General features: G+C 41.2%; 1 protein-coding gene across 1 annotated transcript in view; it reads right to left on the minus strand.

Moving 5' to 3' along the window:
• Tprg1 (tumor protein p63 regulated 1) overlaps positions 1-18,312 on the minus strand; it is a 154,175-nt gene that overhangs the window by 95,248 nt on the left and 40,615 nt on the right. Inside the window, exons 2-3 of the mRNA XM_050160028.1 lie at positions 9,803-10,033; positions 207-298 (exon numbers count right to left, since the gene is read on the minus strand). Coding sequence (XP_050015985.1) covers positions 207-298; positions 9,803-10,024 — 314 coding nt within the window. The 5' untranslated portion in view covers positions 10,025-10,033. The remainder of the gene's footprint in view (positions 1-206; positions 299-9,802; positions 10,034-18,312) is intronic.

An 18,312-nucleotide genomic window follows, 5' to 3' on the forward strand; every position in this document is an offset into this window, starting at 1 on the left:
GAAAGATCACAGTTGCAGTCAAACGTGTCCATTCAACCAACTAAAAGAACCCTGTCTGGCAGGGGGGAAAATCAATAAAACACCATATACAAAGCCCAGAAGAGTTCCGTTAACAAACTTATCTCCACTTTTGTCCCAGGGATATGAAGAAACATAGTCCCCCCCACACCTTTTTTTTTTTTTTTTTTACACAGCCATATACTCACTCTGTCAGGAGCCAGAAGCCTTGAACTGTCTCTCCAGAAGTTTGTGTAATGTGTCCCCTCAAGTCTTCCACTGCAGTCTCAATGGCCCCTGGCTGAGTGGGAGAAGAAAGCATTTCACTTAGTGAACACACTCTGCTTTCATTTAGTCAGAATGGCCAGCACCTTCTCCTCCTCCTCCCCTTCCTCCTCTTCCAGGAGACTATGTCTGGTTCTTGCATTTGCATATTCTATTTCACTTTGTGGCACAGAACTTGGTCTTGAACACTGTGTTTTACTGCTAGCTCTATGGAGTAGGCCAAAAGTGTTCAGAGTCTTTTCTTCTCAAATCCTATGCTATCACACTGAAATGAAAACAGCCATTTTTAGAACACTTCTTCCAGAGAAATAAGTTTATCAGGAAGTTCAAAGCAGCTAACAATATATATACTTAAAAAAAAAAAAACTCCCCAGATCCCAAGAGCACATGTTGGTAAAACACAAATCATAGCTAGCTCTCTGCCAATGCTCCAGCCATCAGTGTGGCTGACTCTGCAGCTCAACTCTCTCTCCTCCGTGTCTTACCTTTCATAAAACAAGTGTTCCCACATCTGAGTCTGGTTCTGGTTCTATGAGGAAACAGATTGACACCTGTCCTAGTAAATTCATACTTTTCCTAGTCCAATGATTCTTTAACATCTGTGGACATCGGAAGCTTATTGAAACATTTTTAGGACTGCAGTTGGAGGCTTCTTTCCCACCCACCAATTCCCAAATAACCACTCAGAGCCTTAATATTAATTACAAATGCTTGGTCAATAGCTCAGGCTTGCTACTAGCTAACGCTTACACTTATTTCTTATTTATGTTTTGCCATGTGCCTCATGGCTTGTTATCTCTTTTTCTACACATCCTGTTTCCTCGGCAACTGGCTGGTATCATCTCCTGACTCTGCCCTTCTTCATCCCTGTCTTCTCGGTTTGATTTTCTCACCTAATTTTGTCTTGCCTTGCTATAGGTCAATCAGATTCTCTATTAACCAATGAGAAGAATACATATTCATGGTGTCAAGAGGGTTATTCCACAGCATAGAACCATCTCCACTTTCATATCCAGCTAGCTTGAGTTGGAACTTGTATTTCTAACACATGTCCAGGTGACATTGTTGGTCTGAACATGGTACTTGTAACAACCAGTTGCTCTCTAAGCAATTATTCTCAGTGCTTGACTGTATACCAGAATCATCCCAACCTAAAAAAAAATCCTAACCTGGGAAACATATTAGGCCACTTATCTCAGGAACGTGGTAGATAGGTACATAAGTATATCAGGAACTTGTAAGAATGCGTACTATCTTATGGGAGAATGAAAATAAAGAAAGGGTACCAGTGTTTCATGTGTGAGCAGTGCAGAGTCTGAGCTAGCTAGTTATTTTATCTGCACACCAGCTCGTTGTTTTCTTCTGTACAGCCCAAGTCACCCACAAAAGGATGCTATAATACCTGAAGTGAAGTGAGTGACAAGATTTGTGCCAAATCAGTTCTACATCGTGAGCTCACTACTTGGCTTTTTGGCTGCTGAACTGAACAAAACCTCGGAGCCACGCTGATGACCATAAGCTCTATGGATCTTCAAGAAAATGTGATCATAGCTTTTATATCCAAAGATCCTGGCTCCATCATTATAGTGAGTTTCATCTTGAGCTGGGCAGCCAGATACTAGACTGAAAGATTTTTCCCGGTGTGTCATTGCCTGCCGCTGGCTTAAGGCTGGCCAGGAAGCTAAGATTGGCACTTCCTGCTGGCTGAAGGCCATGTGCCGTAAAATCAGGAACCTCTGGGGTTTCAGTCAAATTTGCCTACCACTGCTGCCCAAGAAGTTTATACTGATGTCACTCATTTCCAAGGTCCCTGGCTACCCTGTAGCCTACTGCTAATTCTCCCTTTGCCCAACCTCACATTCCTCTGAGGCATTCTGATTCTTCTGGGGCCCACTTTCAGAAGTCTTCCGAAATACAATGCTCTGTTTTGTGACTCAGCAGTGGTATTTTCTCATACGTTCTTTACATAATTTTAGCCTCACAAATATCACTCGGTTGTGAAACCAATACTTTTCAGAAAAAAAAAGTAAGTAGAATTGGAGAGTAATTAAATAACCCTAAAATAAGCATTTTGTTGAGTGTTTTTATGTCATACAATTCACCAAAAAATATGTGAGATTAATATAATACTGTATGAACCTTTAAAACCTTACTATCTTCCATACCCAAAGCAATTTCCAAAGCATGATCTGTATTTGATCCAGGTATATCTCGGTGAAGTTATACTTTAGAAATTCTTGCACATATTTAAAATGGCATGGGTGAAGAACTCTTTTTAGTCTTGTTTGCAGACAGCAATAAATGAGGAGCAACATACGAATGCTGATCAAGAGGCTATTATAGAATATGTTCAGATAATAGAGTATAGCAAAGGTATAGAAGTAACAAAGTATATCAATAAAAGAAAAAACAGGAGAGGGTAAGGTAGGCTGCCTTCCTTATGCAGAAATATGTGAAGTACATTCCTGTTGGCTGACACACAGCTAAAGTAAGCATAAAGAGGTCTAGAAAACATATCAATGATGGTTTCCTTAGGATGGGAAAACAGGAGATGGAAATTGACCACGGAAGTGATGCTTTCCTGTATACCTTTTCAAAAGCTAAACCCTCAAGTGTGTTATCTATGGAAAGCTGTGATGCTCTCTACAGCTCTGTCATTGTCTGCACCATTCTTTGTTCTCAGTGTGAACACTGCTCAGGCCCCTTCTCTAAACTATAGAACAAAATGTAGCCCAACACAGAAATGTGCTCCCTTTACTTTTATTATTGCTAATTAACAATTTTTACTTAATAAATTTAAATCTAATAATTTAGGATAAAAAATTTAAGAATATATAGGCACTTTGTGTCTTGGATATCCTTGGATATCCAAGGTTTGGTCTCAGTTATCCTTATGGCTCTCTAGAATCCATGGTAAGTTATCATGGTGTTCTTTATTAGTTTCTGAATTTGGTAGATTGTTATGATAATGATTACTGTAGCTGAACTACTGGGAGATCCTATGGGACCCTGTACCTTAAACAGCAACAAACACTAAGTAATGAAAGCCTTGACCATTATTCTCATTATTGCTTATGATAAAAGGGAAAAGCTATACCAAGATTCAAGGATCAAATGCTTAATGCAAGTAAGCACTTAGCTCTGAGACTGCAGTCTAAGACAAATAGGAAACTATGATCAAATACACCACCTTTCACAACTCTACTGTGATGGAGGTGGGTCATTTGTCTATCTGTTGTTTACATTGGTTAATTAATGAAGAAAACTGCTTGGCCTGATAGGGAAGAATTTAGATAGGCGGAGTAGACCGAACAGAACGCTGGGAAGAAGGGAAGTGAGCCATTACCATAGCTCTCCTCACCTATATGGAAGCAGGTTAGGATCCTTTCTGGTGGGCCACCACCTCGTGGTGCTACACAGATTGTTTGAGGTGGGTTAATCAAGATGTGAGAGTTGGCCAGTGAGAGGCTAGAGCTAATGTGCCAAGCAGTGTTTAAAAGAATACAGTTTCCGTGTAATTATTTCGGGTATAAAGCTAGCTGGGTGGCAGGACACAGCCCGCCACTCCTCACAACACTACTGTCTCTTATTCTAGCCTTGTGTAGTTACAGGCAAAGCAAACCTTCTTGCAGAATTGCAAAGACTTACGTATCTGCATTTCCATGATCTAGGCTAGCCCGGGGCCAATGCTAACCCAAACAATACCCATGACTTTGTCAGTGTTTTCATATACTAAGCTCCTTGTGTGCAGAAAGAAGAAGCAGTGGTTCAGAAAAGACAGATCTTAAAGACTCTATCTCTCACATTTCTGTTGTGGCTCCTATGAGGGCTAGACAGAGGCCATTTTGCAACAAACACTTAAGTAAGAGCATTAGCTCGATTAGCCATGATCTGTAAAGGAAAAGAAAGTTTGTATTTTTTTGAAAAAAAAATGAGAATTCACCTTATCCCATCATTGCTGGGGTTCTGCTCTCACAAAAGAACAAATCATCTTTAGGACTCTCCTCAAGGAGTTTCACACACTGAGCTGAACAACCTCTTGCCCAGTGACCTGTTTATTTTCTAAACTAAATGGAAGTTCACACAGGCAATAAGAATAAAACTAATAAATGTATTTGTTCCCAATGTGAGGGCAAGTCACCGGGAACCCTCTAGCAAGAGGAGAGGGAAAAAGAGAGAGAGTATGAAAGCCAAATTAGTGTCATGGAAGCAATGGCATCTCACTACACAATGGGAAGTCCTGAACCTGCTTATTAAAGTCTTGCTGCTCACAATAGAACACAGGCTATAAAAAGGCCATGGGGAACCATTAATTAAATATTAAAAGATCAAATAGTTTTAGTCCCATTAGTTTGTATGTAATTTACATTCTCTAGTATAAATTTAGAGATAATTCTCCATCTCGAATTGCTTTCAACTTTCTGATAAGGTATCTGCAAATACAGAGCCCCACAGGGAGCTTAAAAATATCTTTCTCCATGTGGGCTAAGCATTGTTCTTTTCATAAAAAGTTGCTTTTGAACATCAGTCTCCACAACCAAGATGATTATCATAATATACCTCCAGTTATTAGCTTTGAGGGATACTTTTGTATGGAGAAGGCATGAGGCCTTTTTTTAGATATATCTAAGCACTAATAGCAGACACATTACAACAAGAGAAAAGGAATGCAAATAGACTGAAAGCAAGGGTTTTAAAATTTCACTTCTGGGACCTCTCTCATGTCCTAAGGTCACATGTAGTCCAGAGACAGTGTCAGGAGTCCTGCATTGCATGCATGGTTCCCAGTCATGGCATGATCATCGAGATGCTGGTTGACCTTGGACAAGAAATAATTCCTTCAGGTACTTTAGGAATTCTCTTAAATGTAGCCATAATTTTCACATATAATAATAATGACCAGCAAACTGCAGTAGGGTTTTAAGAGGTTAATAACTTATTTTATGAACTAGTACTTAGGTGTGTGGTATAACGTCTGATATTACTATGCTAAAGTGAACACTTATTTGTCAAGAATTTCTATTTCAATGCCATTCATTTTTTTTGCAAATCCCTCTTAAAACTTATAGATTTGATCATTCTCCTCCTTATCTCCTTGCATATCAATTCCCAGCACCCGACAAACAGAAAGCCAATAAATATCCTTCTTCCTTAGATCAATGATATGAATATAAAATAGTCTAAATATAGAGTTTAAAATTAAACACATTGCAGTATATATTCCCAATATGAGATTCTATGGAACTGATTTTAAAAAATGATACCACAAAATTATTGTGACTATATGAAATATTTAGTATATAACTCTAATTGCACATAAAATGTATATGAAAAGCAAAAAAAGATCTTCCCTAAAATGTATAAGATCACATACAGTAGATTTTTTTATTTAGTATTGAACAGTGAGATTACAGTGACTTTTATTTAGCCTATCTACATTTTCTAATCTTTTATCAATAAATTACTTCTTGGGTTATGATCCTAAAGTCCTTTAATAAAATACTTCAGCAACAATTTTTTGACTCATTCATTCAGTGCTCTTCCCAATTTACCATACATATACCTTAAATTCTTAGCTCAGCAGAAGTTGATTTGACTGTGACTGTGGCAGAGAACCCCGGAACTATACAGAGGTAGCCAGGAAAGTGGTTCTAGCCCTCAGTTTGCTGATCAGTAGATTCTTGGGAAAGGAAAGTGCTGCTGGAAATGAGTAACTTGAGCAGCAAGAGCGCATCAGTACTGGCAGAAAGTTTATAGAAACGCAGAATCTAATTTGTTCACCAGCTGGACCGTGACATCTGAGATCTCACTTCAGATCTAGGAAGTCATCACTTTCTGATAACTCTCACACATCTGAAACTTCAAGCCTCATGGTCTTACCTAATTATTCCTTGAGAAAGCCAGCCATCCTCCTCTTTACTGCCACAGACCCTTGTGTCAACATTTATATCTCAGCCCAGAGACTTCGATGAGGTCATAGGCACCCTGTTGCCATTTCTATAACCATTTATAGAGTTGTGGATGCAAGTAAAAATGAGAGAGGAGGTACTGAAAATAACAATGTTTGAAATGTTTATAGATGTGTCGTATACTCTATGAATATTGACAAAGTTAGTTCAGTTAGGGCTCTTTACAAAGCTTGTATTTTATCTATACTTTTCAGGTAAAGAAATTAAGACTCAAACATATGTGCATGCACACGTGTGCATGTACACACACACACACACACACACTCACACTTCTGTCTTCTTAAAACATCTTTGGATTTGATTTGCAAGTTAGCAAAACTAGACCATTTTCTCATTTCTTTAAAAACATGTTTATTGGAATAATGTTTATCCCATAATATAAAGGTAATCAGACAAAAATCCCTGTGCTAAGTATGGGATATTTCCTACTGAAATTTTGGTTATGGATTTCCCAGAGACGCACAATTCAACAAAGGTCATTACTCTTGGTCAACCACAAGAACTTAATGGTAAGACCCTGTTTACTGCTAAAAACATCACTTTGGTCATTTTACTTGGAGAAAGCAAGCTCATACTGACCTTGAAACGTCTTCCTTGTTGGGTAGCTTTCAAAGAACTGGGAGGTACTTTGTAGATTAATAAAGGAGTCAATCCAGAAACAGTCTTACATAGCTGTGAACCCTGTGAGCTACAATAATGACTAGACTATGCAGTGGGGACAACAGTAGTTGGCTGGACAGCCAACAGCTTCTTAGCTGAATTTAAGACCTGCTTAACAGAAGGAAACTCATGTCTGTAAACATGGCTAAGAATTCATGGGCAGGGAGGCTAAAGACCCCACGAATCTTACTTTGTGAAAGGAATATAGTACCAAGCTATCTTCTAAATATTTATCTTTGTACTCAGAAAGTAGTACAACTCTCACCTTTCACTCAGACAGATTTTTTTAATGCAATGTATGGCAATCATCTAGGAAGAGCAGTGGACTCAGCACCTTACTGAAGTTCTTAAATTTAGGTGAGTTCATTCACCTGAAACTTGTTCACTCTTAAATAAATGATTGATTTTTTTTTATATTTCGCACATGAGTCGTTTGCTTGTATGTGTGTGGATGCAGCATGTGAATGCCTGCTGCTTGTGAAAGCCAGAGGAGGGCATGAGATGCCCCTGAAACTGGAGTTATAGATGGTTGCGAGCCACCATGTGGGTGCTGGGAACAATAAGTGTTTTTGTCGACCAAGTCATCTCTGCAGCCTTCTATATGTTTATTCTTAAGATGAAGATGGTCTGTTTTCTCCTGCCTGCCTCACAGGGTTGTATACAGACACATGTTTTTTTTTTTAAAGAAACTGTAAATATCTAGTGACATTTATTACATATTAATACATTTAGTACGGGTCAGTGTCTGCTCATCTAAATAAGAACTAGATGATTTAGCTTTGCTTTCCCTGTTTGTTTCCAAATGGGAGTTAGCTGCAGAGACATCCATATTAATTTCGAAAGGCAGACCGACATGAAACCAGTTGTTTTATTTGCTGAAGATCAATTCAGGTCACCATGCACTACAGCACGGTCAAGGAAATTACTGCCCTGACTCATTTGCTGGCAAGGGGCAGCATTAATACCAACATTTCCTTCCATTACAGTTGACTTCCTCCCTAGGATTCTCCTATCCCTGATGCCTTGGCAAAGGCACAGCTTCTAACCGTGACTTGCCACAAAGATTAGAGTTGGTGGCAGAGGTCAGTTTTCCTCATGGGCTCTACTTTACCAAGAGATATTCCCTGTTCCTACTCTAACCCACCAACTGTTCTACCTATGCCAGCTTCAGGACTGCCAGCACAGGCAAAGAAAGGAGCTTTGCATCGGTTTGCTGCCTGCTTTCATAGCTGCACCAGTTTCTATCACTGGCCTCTATTCTGCACCACTGTTCTGTATTTTCTCAGCAAACCCTGCCATCATCCTTATCAAGATCCCAAAACTCCAAAGGATGCTTACATTTCCTTCGCAGTTCCATCTCAACTTAACTTTGCATATTCAATAAAGTTCACATATTTTGGAAAACAGACCATATGCTTGACATATGCAAAAACATTCACATAAACACAGATAACATAGCACCTACCAAAGTGCCTTGCACATAGGAGTCTATGTAATGTTTAAATACACACATATGGGTTCACACTCACACATTCAGTTGCTTTAGTTAGAACTTCATCTTAAACAAAGGTATATATCGTTAAAGCCACCAAATCAGGATCTGCTAAGTTTTGTAAATAGTCTCAGACTCTTGACTTCCAATTACCTATGATATTGGACTGAAAAAAATATATTTTGAAGGGTCAGAGAGATGGCCAATCAGATAAAAATACTTTGCTACACAAATCAGAGAACCTGAGAGGGATCTCCAGAAACCACACAAAAATCTCAGCATTGGGGGGCACATGAATAAGCCCAGCACTTCTATTGGGAGGTGGGAGGTGGAGACAAGATAACTGGCCAGAAGCCTTCGAGCTTGCTGGCCTGGAGTAGGCACCAGAGTAGAGGCGAACTCCACAAGAAAGAACTTGTCTCAAAGTAGAAGGCCAGAATCAACTTTCAAAAGTTGTCCTCTACCCTGTATATAACACTCCCACCCAAAAGAAAGAAGGAAAGAAGGAAGGAAGGAAGGAAGGAAGGAAGGAAGGAAGGAAGGAAGGAAGGAAAGAAGGAAAGAAGGAAAGGAGGAAAGGAGGAAAAGGAAGAAACGGAAGGGGGTTATTTTTTAAGAAGAAGGTGCCCCACGTATTCATGAGAACTGTCTTTGCTGTCATCGTTCACATTCCCCTATCTTGCTCCCATAAATTATGGCTACTGTATTTATAAGAACTTCAAAGAATTGCAAAAGATCAGTAAGTACAAAAAAAAAAATGAAAACACAAAGAGATTTAAAAAAAAAAATCCAGAAAGTATGTTCCACTTTATCTCTGCTAGCAACTTAATAGCAGTCTTTCATACCCGGTACATAAGCCTTGTCCTCATTCATTTCCTTTTCTTGTCCACTGCTCAAGTGAGAACTCAGAGCCCCTAGCCGCAGTTGCAAACTGAGGGTTTCAAGCTCTTGCTCCCATGATACAACACCAGCATCCCAGCATCCCAGCCTCCATCCTGAGATTCAGCTCAGCCTCAGCACCATTTTCCATTTCACAGTCTATGTCTTTTTTTTAAACAAAGTTCGCAGCTTTACATTCCCGCTACCATGTTAGAGATTCTCTAGTCATTAATTCTTGGAGGTTAAATTTTGCCTCGGAGGAGGACAATACACACAAATATATAAGGTTACAGGAACCCTATCTCCTTGAGGCTGCCTGAGAGATAAAAACCAGAGACTTGGCTTGTCTGAAGCTACACCTTTCATCAGTACAAAGGAGGTAAGGACAACTGCATGAGCATTATAGCCATTATTACAAAAGGTTTGTAAAAATGTGTAAAAACTTGGCACAATGCAGAACAGAAGAGATAGTAAGATTTCAAAAGAAAAGTTTGAAGAGTATTTAAAATCGCGGTTTTACCCGGGTAGCAAAGTACTTTCGTGAAGCATAGGGCTGGTGATACGGATTGGGGTAAAGAGTCGATTTAGTCACACTCGGCTGTCTTGAGATCCGCCTTTGTCCTGGTTTCTTGCTCGAGTCCCCCTCGTACATGGCTAAGTGGTCAGTCTCAGAAGGTTGGTGATCTCCCTCTTGCTTCAGGGACACTGGCTGGAATCCTTCAAAGTTCCCAATCGTTGACATTGCTTTAGCCTAAAACAAGCAAACAAAATGAAACAACCCTTTCATTGGAGGACAAAGCATGCCATCTGCATCCTGCCTGTAGAAAAAAAGAGGTTAAAACTAAAGATCTGGAGCAAAAGGTCTTCCCTCACGGGAAACAGCCACACTTTGATCAAATAGAGGCACCAGTGGATAGGGCAGGAGCACACACGTCTAAATGCCATCTCTGTGAAGGGCCTTCACCAGAGGAGAGAAGTGGGTACTCTCGGGACAGAGAAAAGGAGCCTGCGAGTCACTCTGTTCCCTTAACTTTAACACAAGAACAAGAACAGAACAGGGGAAATGTACCATGAAATTACTCCAAGGTAATTCCTTTTTGCGATTTTCTGAGATTTTTTTGTCTAAAACTCTACCTGGCCTTGTTTATATTTGAGTGAAAAGCAATGACAATGTAGCTCTGATCAGCTGCAGGGATTGGCGTGAGGACGTGTGGTGGTTTGAGGAAGAGTGGCCCCTACAGGCTCATCATATATTTGAATGTTTAGTCACCACGGAGTGGTGTTACCTGAAGAGGTGGGGCCTTGTTGGAATAGGTGTGGCTTTGTTGAAGGACGTACATCACCAGGGATTGGGTTTTGAGGTTCAAAAAGTCCAATCCAGGCACAGTCTCTCTGTCTCTCTCTCTTCCTGCTGCCTATGGAACTACAAGCAAACCCCAGTTAAAGGGTTCCTTTCATAAGAGCTGCAGTGACCATGGTGTCTCTTCATTACAACAGAACACTGGCTAAAACAGGACAACTGGAACTGGCATATTTTCAAATCAAATGTCCCAGTTCTAAAAATTTATTTTAATGGAATAGTTTGGAAAAATCTCCAAACACACATAAACACACACATCCAAAAATCCCATATATTCCATGGCCGTAAGTTTTCTCATCACATCGTTATTGTAGGATAAAAGGTCTGAGTTCCTGATTTGAAAACCCACCAATACCTGGGCTTGTCCCAACCTAAGGACCTGAAATCCCACGGATTCCCACTCTGGGAAGTTTTGCCCCTAAGAAACCTTATATAAGTCTGCCTCTTGCTCAGTTCTTCTGCTCCTAACCCAAGCAGAGGCAGCCCCCTCTTACTCTTTCCCAATAAATCTCTTGTGCGAGGTTGATTGTGCAGGGTGATTTTGCGATATCCCTTGGTTCCTGGCTGCCAGGATACCTATCCTTTCAGAGCTGTAACACTTACAATTATGGCTAGTAGAGAAATGCTGTGTATGAAAATAGTAACATTAAGCATTCACACAACCTTGCATTTAATACCAAATAACTAAAATAAAGCTAAGTATTTACTAGTAGAGAATTGGCCAAATGAAACATATGCCTTAGAGTCAAACACAATGCAGCTCTTAAAATATAAAGTCTACTTTATCATAGAAAAATACCCAAAAAAATTTTATAGAAAAAGAAAATTATATGAATCATATTGTTCAATTGTCTTAAAATCAATCAAAGAGAAGGGAAGTAGCTATCACACATGTATTTGCAAATGCATGTACATATATGGATGTATGTACATAATATTTGAAGCTGAAAAAAAAATAAAATGTTAAATAAAAGCTGTTCTGTTTTCATGATGATGCTGTCTGTCTGTACCTCTCATTTTCGGTCTGTTTCTGGGTACTAATGAAATAATCTGGGGCTGGAGAGATGGATCAGCGGTTAAGAGCACTGCCTGCTCTTCCAAAGGTCCTGAGTTCAATTCCCAGCAACCACATGGTGGCTCACAACCATCTGTAATGAGGTCTGGTGCCCTCTCCTGGCCTGCAGGATACAGACAGAATATTGTATACATAATAAATAAATAAATAAATAAATAAATAAATAAATAAATAAATATTTAAAAAAGAAATAATCATTTAACATTTAAGTAAAAACAATAAATTGATTACTATTTGTAAAGTTTTTTTTAAAAAAAAATAGTAAAAAGAGAAGGAATATGCAGGCCCAATATGAAGTCTGCTGATCTAGCGTTCTGTTTCCTAGCAGAGCAAGAAAGCCACGTAAGGACATTGCCTGTACCTAGGAACTTTGTCCAGTCGTCCAATAGGCTTTCCAGGAGGCCAGCTACTAATGTGTCTTGGAAGCAGGCCTCTTGTCTAGCTCACCATTAGGAATGACGTCTTATTCTCAGAGCTGCCTTTATGTTCTTAATCGAATAAAAGGTGGCTCTAATTCCATTTCCTCGGTTCCTGTGAAATGCCAGAAAGTGGGGGGGAGGCCTCGTTTGCCAGCATATTTTCACCCTTAAAACGGAGACAAACTAGAACATTCAAGAGATGTAAAAATAGCAGGATCCCACAGCGTCTTAGAGCCCTTTCCTCCTAATTGAAACATTGTCTGTGGGAGGGAGAAGAGAGGCTCACAGGGCTTCCAAGGCTGGGGAAGCTCAGAAAGTTAAAAAGTCACAAGGCTCCTAGCCAAGGATTTAAAAGCAGGAACAACCGCTGGGAGAGGGGACTTTCCAGCCAGCCAAGCAAGCAGCAAGTTGTGCAGCAAGCCGCAGGGGTGGATAGTTTATGATGCCACTACCTGTGAGCCAACCACGCTCCGTTGAAGTGAAACCTCGCCGATGCTACCATAATCTCAATAAAGTCCACTTAGGTAGCCTTGGTTGGAATCCTTTCTTTGGTCAGCCGTTGGAGCCCTATTGGAGGTCAATACACTTGGGTCACATCTCTCCATGTGAAGTGGCGTGAGGGCGTTGTCTAACTCTAAGTACTTGGGCGTAAGACAAAGCTATTAGCGCTCGTGACAGGATGATAGGAGTAAACAGAGCTGTCTCTGGCAACTGTGGATGTCACTCCGAGGGGGCTGAATTCAGTAGAAAATACAGTTGGTGAAACTCCTGGATTACCGTATGCAGCTCACTTGCCATTTTCTCTCTGCTGACCCTCACAACCCTGGCCATCTTGGTTCCTTCACACCAACCTTTCTGAGGATGCAGAGTAGGGAGGCACCATCTAAGAGCTTACTTGGCAGTTCTTCTGCTGGCTTGCCTTTGAGTCCTGCCTGCCCACCATAACGCCAAGGTTGTTCAAGGAAGGCCCTCCTTGAATAGCCAGGTCATGTTTTAAAGGAAGCTTCCCAAAGGCTGAAACTGACCTTTATTGTGAGAATAAAAGGTATGGGGGGGGGGGGGCAGAGAGACAGAGAGACAGGACAGGCAGAAGGAGAGAGAGAGAGGCACTGTGGCTTTGCTAGCAGTTCTGTGCTCTGTTTATGCCGGTTGGTCATCTCCTTCACAGTGGGTGTTGGAAGGAAATGCATTTCCAAAGTTCCCATGAAGGAAGGTTTGTGTCACTGGGAAGGGAAGCCTGCTTCTGTATTTGTGCACTCTGTGAAAGCGTGCCTAACAACAGACATCTGCTGGAGGCTCGTGTGCCTGGAAAACAGAGGGAGGATTTAATTAGCACCACTTCCTCTCCCTCAGGCTGTCTTCTCTGGAAACACTTGGGGAAGGCAGTGCTCAGAGTTGGAACTGTCTGAGATCCAGGAACTGAGGAATCTCTCAGCCCCATTTGCATTCTTAAAGCCATAAACCTTGGAACATTGAGCTAGGCTTCCTGCTGGGAATTGGAAGGCTCAGCAACCACCCTAAGGACATCTCCTAGGACCAGGAATGAAATTCTTTGGCAACTTCTCCACTCCAGCTAGAGGGGGCCAGGTACTGATCTAAGCATCCCCATCCCATTTGGTTCCTGAATCCTGAGCCCCGAGAACTGCCAAGTCAATCGAGAGTACCCTCTCCTCTCTGCTTAGAAACGTTGTATATACTGAAACACTAAAAGGACCTAAATCAATACCAATAACAAATGCAGCCTCCATCAAATGACTCATTGCTTCTGCAGTTCAAATTTTGCCTGGCGACCGACCTATTGAGAGCCACTTAGAACAGAAGAGGATCATAGTTCCATGAGATACCCTAATAAATTTATTTCAGCCTTTAGTTCCTGAGTTGAAGCCGTGCAGTACTGTAGGGAGCTAAACACTCGGGGTTTGGAAAAACCGTGTGACCACTGTCGGCCAAATCTTTTTATTCTGGAGAATTTGTGTAGTGGAGATCACCTAAGAACAAAAGGTTTATACTATCGTTTGCTAATTCTGGGTGGAACTGACTGAACATGAACATCTAATAGGCAAAGACTCTTATGTACATCCAACGGATATTGGGCAAACGTTAAAAATATCATCCAAAAAGCTGGAGCAGCAACATGAGAATAGAGAACACAAGCTTATGAGTTAAAAAAAAATAACAACAACAACAGAAAAAAAAAACAAATAAAACCAAAAAATGCAAAGCAGCAATCGGCATTTGAATAAAGATGATTCCAATTCCCTGAAGTAGCGAGATTAGGAGGGAATTTCTCCTTTGCTAAAGATTCAGTAAAATAACCTTACCACTGCTTCTGCAACTAAATGAATACATATAGGAATACATACTAAAACAATTTCCAAAAAACTTCCTTTCTTTTGGTTGAATAATAAAAGTTCTGAAACTCTCAGTTGTTATAAAAATCGGAGCTAATTTCACATATAAATGTGTGTGCATGTATGTATAAATATATATAATATGTAGATAAGTTACTTCCAAATCTTTCTCTAAGTATAACTGTATCTATACAAGACTTTATCTAGTATTTCAGGATGGTATAGGGCATAAGTTATGAGTAGAGGATTCCCATGTGATCCTACTCCTTCATTTTGTACACACTGGCACACAACTGCTGAGATAAGAGACCTGATCAAGGTTGCCCAGCTTCTGGAATCAGAACAGGAAGTCAAGGTCCTCACCTTCCACGACCTTCATCTTCCCCAGCCTTCCTCTTCCATAGCCTTCATCTTCCCCAGCCTTCCTCTTCCATAGCCCTCATCTTCCCCAGACCTCACCTTCCCCAATCCTCATCACCTTCCATGGCCCTCATCTTCTACAGCCCTCATCTTCCATGACCCTCATCATCTCCAGGACTCTAGTTCTCTGTTCTTCCTTATTCTTTAAACAATGGAGTTTACCTGAAATTCAGAACTTACCTGTCATGTGCAGGGCCTCAGTTCCATTCACAAAGAAAAAGGGAGAGGAAGCAGAGGAGGAGTTCTTAGAAGAAGCCTTGTAGGCCGTCTGGCAGTCGTGGGTTTGCAGATACTAGGCCATGAAGCTGGACCCATCTGCAATTTTTCCACAGCAACTCACAGCCAGTTTTATAGGCTGAAACATTTCTAGATCCTCAAAATCGGGATCCAGAAATGAAATATTTTTAAGTCATAGACTCATAATCTTTTTAATTTTAGCTATTTTTTTTTAATTTTCATGTGCGTGTGTATATGCTTGCATGAGTTCATAAGCACCACCTGCATGTGGGGTCCCACCAAGGCCAAAAGAGGGCATGGGAATTCTGAGAACTGGAATTGCAGATGGGTGTGGCTGCTGGGAATCAAACCAGGGTTCTCTGGTTTGATGAAATGGTCTTCACTACCGAGCCATCTCTTCAACCTTAACTCATAAAAATGTTATTGCAATGGTGAGGCCCTCCAAAGCAATAGGGTCTTGGGCCCACTGAGATTACATGCTTTCCAGGCTCAAATCTATACCCCACTGTTCACATTCCTGTTGAATGAATTGGGGTTCTCCACTCTTGACCATCAGAGTGAGCATCACCTTCTCTGTAGGAATTCCTCTTGATCTACTCCATAAGCTCTACCACATCCTGGAAATCCTCTCCTGTATGGAAGCTACCTGCTCTGACATGGTCCTTTCTTTCTCTTTTAAAATCAAAGACAGAGGCAGTTAATATGTTGAGCCCAGAATACATTTGTTCCTCAATGGATTAGCTGGAAAGGAATAGCCAGCCACATTTCATTGGCCAGGACTTGAATCAAAAGAGTATCAAGAGGGTGGGGTGGGTGGAAACTTTTCCTCTTATAATAGTTCAATGAAATGAATAAATAAATGAATTAACTAACAAAATGCTTTGAATATAAGGAAAAATATCATAGTTCAGATGGAGTGCACAAGACCGACTTTAATCTGGGACCCTGGTATAATCGGAAGCTGTTTTCTGAGGAGCCTCTTTGCAAAGCCATGCAGGTCTGTCTTCAGAGTTCTCCCTTATCTTTCAGGACTGCCTTCCTGGTGAGCTTACACAACCAAGTGTGCTCTCGTTCTCTGTGTTTCCCCTACACTGACACCTTAGAAAGTCATAGAAGGCTTTTAAAAGCCCTTCCATGGGCATCCTTAGCATCTAAGCTTGAATGTAATATTAAAAAGTAGAGGCTTTTCCTCACTACCAGCATGTGCCTATTTTACCTACCATGGTATTCGTCTATTCGTTCTGCTGTAACAAAGTTGCTGAGGCTGGAAAACTTAAAAACAGAAAGTGATTCCCATTGTTCCAGATGGGAAATCCAAGATGAAGAGACTAGGTATTACATTCTGAGAAGGGGCCAAGCAGGGTCTTAACATGGGACCAGGGACAGAAAGGGAGAAAGGCCCTGGCTAGTTAGATCCAGTCCTTTTTTAAGTCAGTAATGCCATGTGCAAGGGAAGGGACAAAGTGTCATGGTCTAGTTACCTACTCAAGACCCCACTTTTTAATACTGGCACACATGGTATTAACACTGAACATGAAATCTGGAGAGCACACACATGTTCAAACCATAGAACCCAATTTTTGAAAATGAGAAAAATGAGGCCCACAGGGATTAATTATCTCTTGAGAACTTGCGAATGACTCAATTTTGAAAAGTTAAATACAGGCAATAAAATTCAAATCACAGACACCATAGGACAATATCATAACCCTAAGAATGCTTGTGGGCAGACTTAGACCTTAGAGCTAAGTCTTTAGCTTGTTAGCTAGAACTCTTCCTTTTTCCCCAGATAAGCTTGTGTGTGGTTGGGGAGAGACCATGGATGCCTGTTCCTAGGCTGTGTGCTGCACTCAAAGGTGTCACCTGCACTCCTCCATCAGGGCCCAGCCAATCTACACGAATGGGTTAACATTCTCCAGGCACGTCCCCAAAATAAAAATCCACTTTTAATTTTGACATTTTGTAAAGGTAATTTATGTGAATTTATGTGTGCAGCCTTTCTGCGTCTCTGCGCAAGCAGCCGAGGGATGTGTGGTGGGTAAACAACAATGCTCCAACAGCACACAGCTCTCCAGCAAGCTCGCTTCTGTGCCAGTGGAGATAAGAGTATTGGCAAATGAGTCTTCGCAATTTCCCATTTTGGGCATTAGTGATAGCATGCTTGCACGAACGCAGTGTCCTGGGGCAGGATGGGTTGAAGGAGGGTCTATTCTTTCCCAGTCCTTCCTGAGTCAGATAGAGGCCACTGCTCTGTCCCTGTCCCTCCATTTCAGAACAACTGAAACACTGAGCCACTGAGGAGCACGGGCTGCAGCCACAGTGGCCATGACCAAGAATGTCACTTCTTCACTTCTGCATCAGTCTGGACAAAAAGAGAGGCCAGACCTGGTGTATGCAAATTGTGCTTCTGGGAACTACTGAGGGTGTCTGCAAGGTGAGTGAAAGGGGTATCCAGTCATCGAACCCAATTTATTGAAAGTGGATCCCTTTACCTTTTGTGGAACTTCCTCCTTACCCTTTCAGGGGCACGAACAAAGGCACTCAAGTTCTATTTAAATTTCCTTCCAGCTCAATGACTCTGCAAGATTGTCCTGAATTTTACAGTTATAAGGCCACAGAGACAGCAAAGAGATTCTCCTGACATGAACAGGCTATGAGGTCAAAGACATGGTGACTGTCATCAATTTGGATGCTCAACATGGAGATTCTGGGGCACTTTTCTCTGGCTTCCCTCTGAATAGGATGGAAACCCACATGGACCTGAGAGGCTGGAGACCACCAGCAGAGAGCAGGGTCATCTATCTCATCGTGCCACAGCTGGTGGGCCGGCAATTCCATGTCTATTCCTGCATCCAGAGTAGCAAGAGTTTGGAGGTGTGTTGAGGATCTCACAAGTCATTAATGCTTAGGGTAGTTTTCTCAAAACTGTGTGGTGGGGATTTTTGTGGAGTTAAGAATATTGATCTTACAAACAATGCTGCTATAAACATAGTAGAGCATATACTTTTGTTGTGTGATAAGGCCTCTCTTGGGTATATTCCCAAGAGTGGTATTGCTGGGTCCATGGGTAGGTTGATCCCAAATTTCCTGAGAAACCTCCACACTGCTTTCCAGAGTGGTTGCACAAGTTTGCATTCCCACCAGCAATGGATGAGTGTACCCCTTTCT

Source organism: Alexandromys fortis, unplaced genomic scaffold, assembly GCF_014885135.2.
Source record: "Alexandromys fortis isolate MF-2015 unplaced genomic scaffold, M_Fortis_MF-2015_v1.1 scaffold_100_3062768_6864082, whole genome shotgun sequence".
Classification (NCBI taxonomy): Eukaryota; Metazoa; Chordata; class Mammalia; order Rodentia; family Cricetidae; genus Alexandromys; species Alexandromys fortis.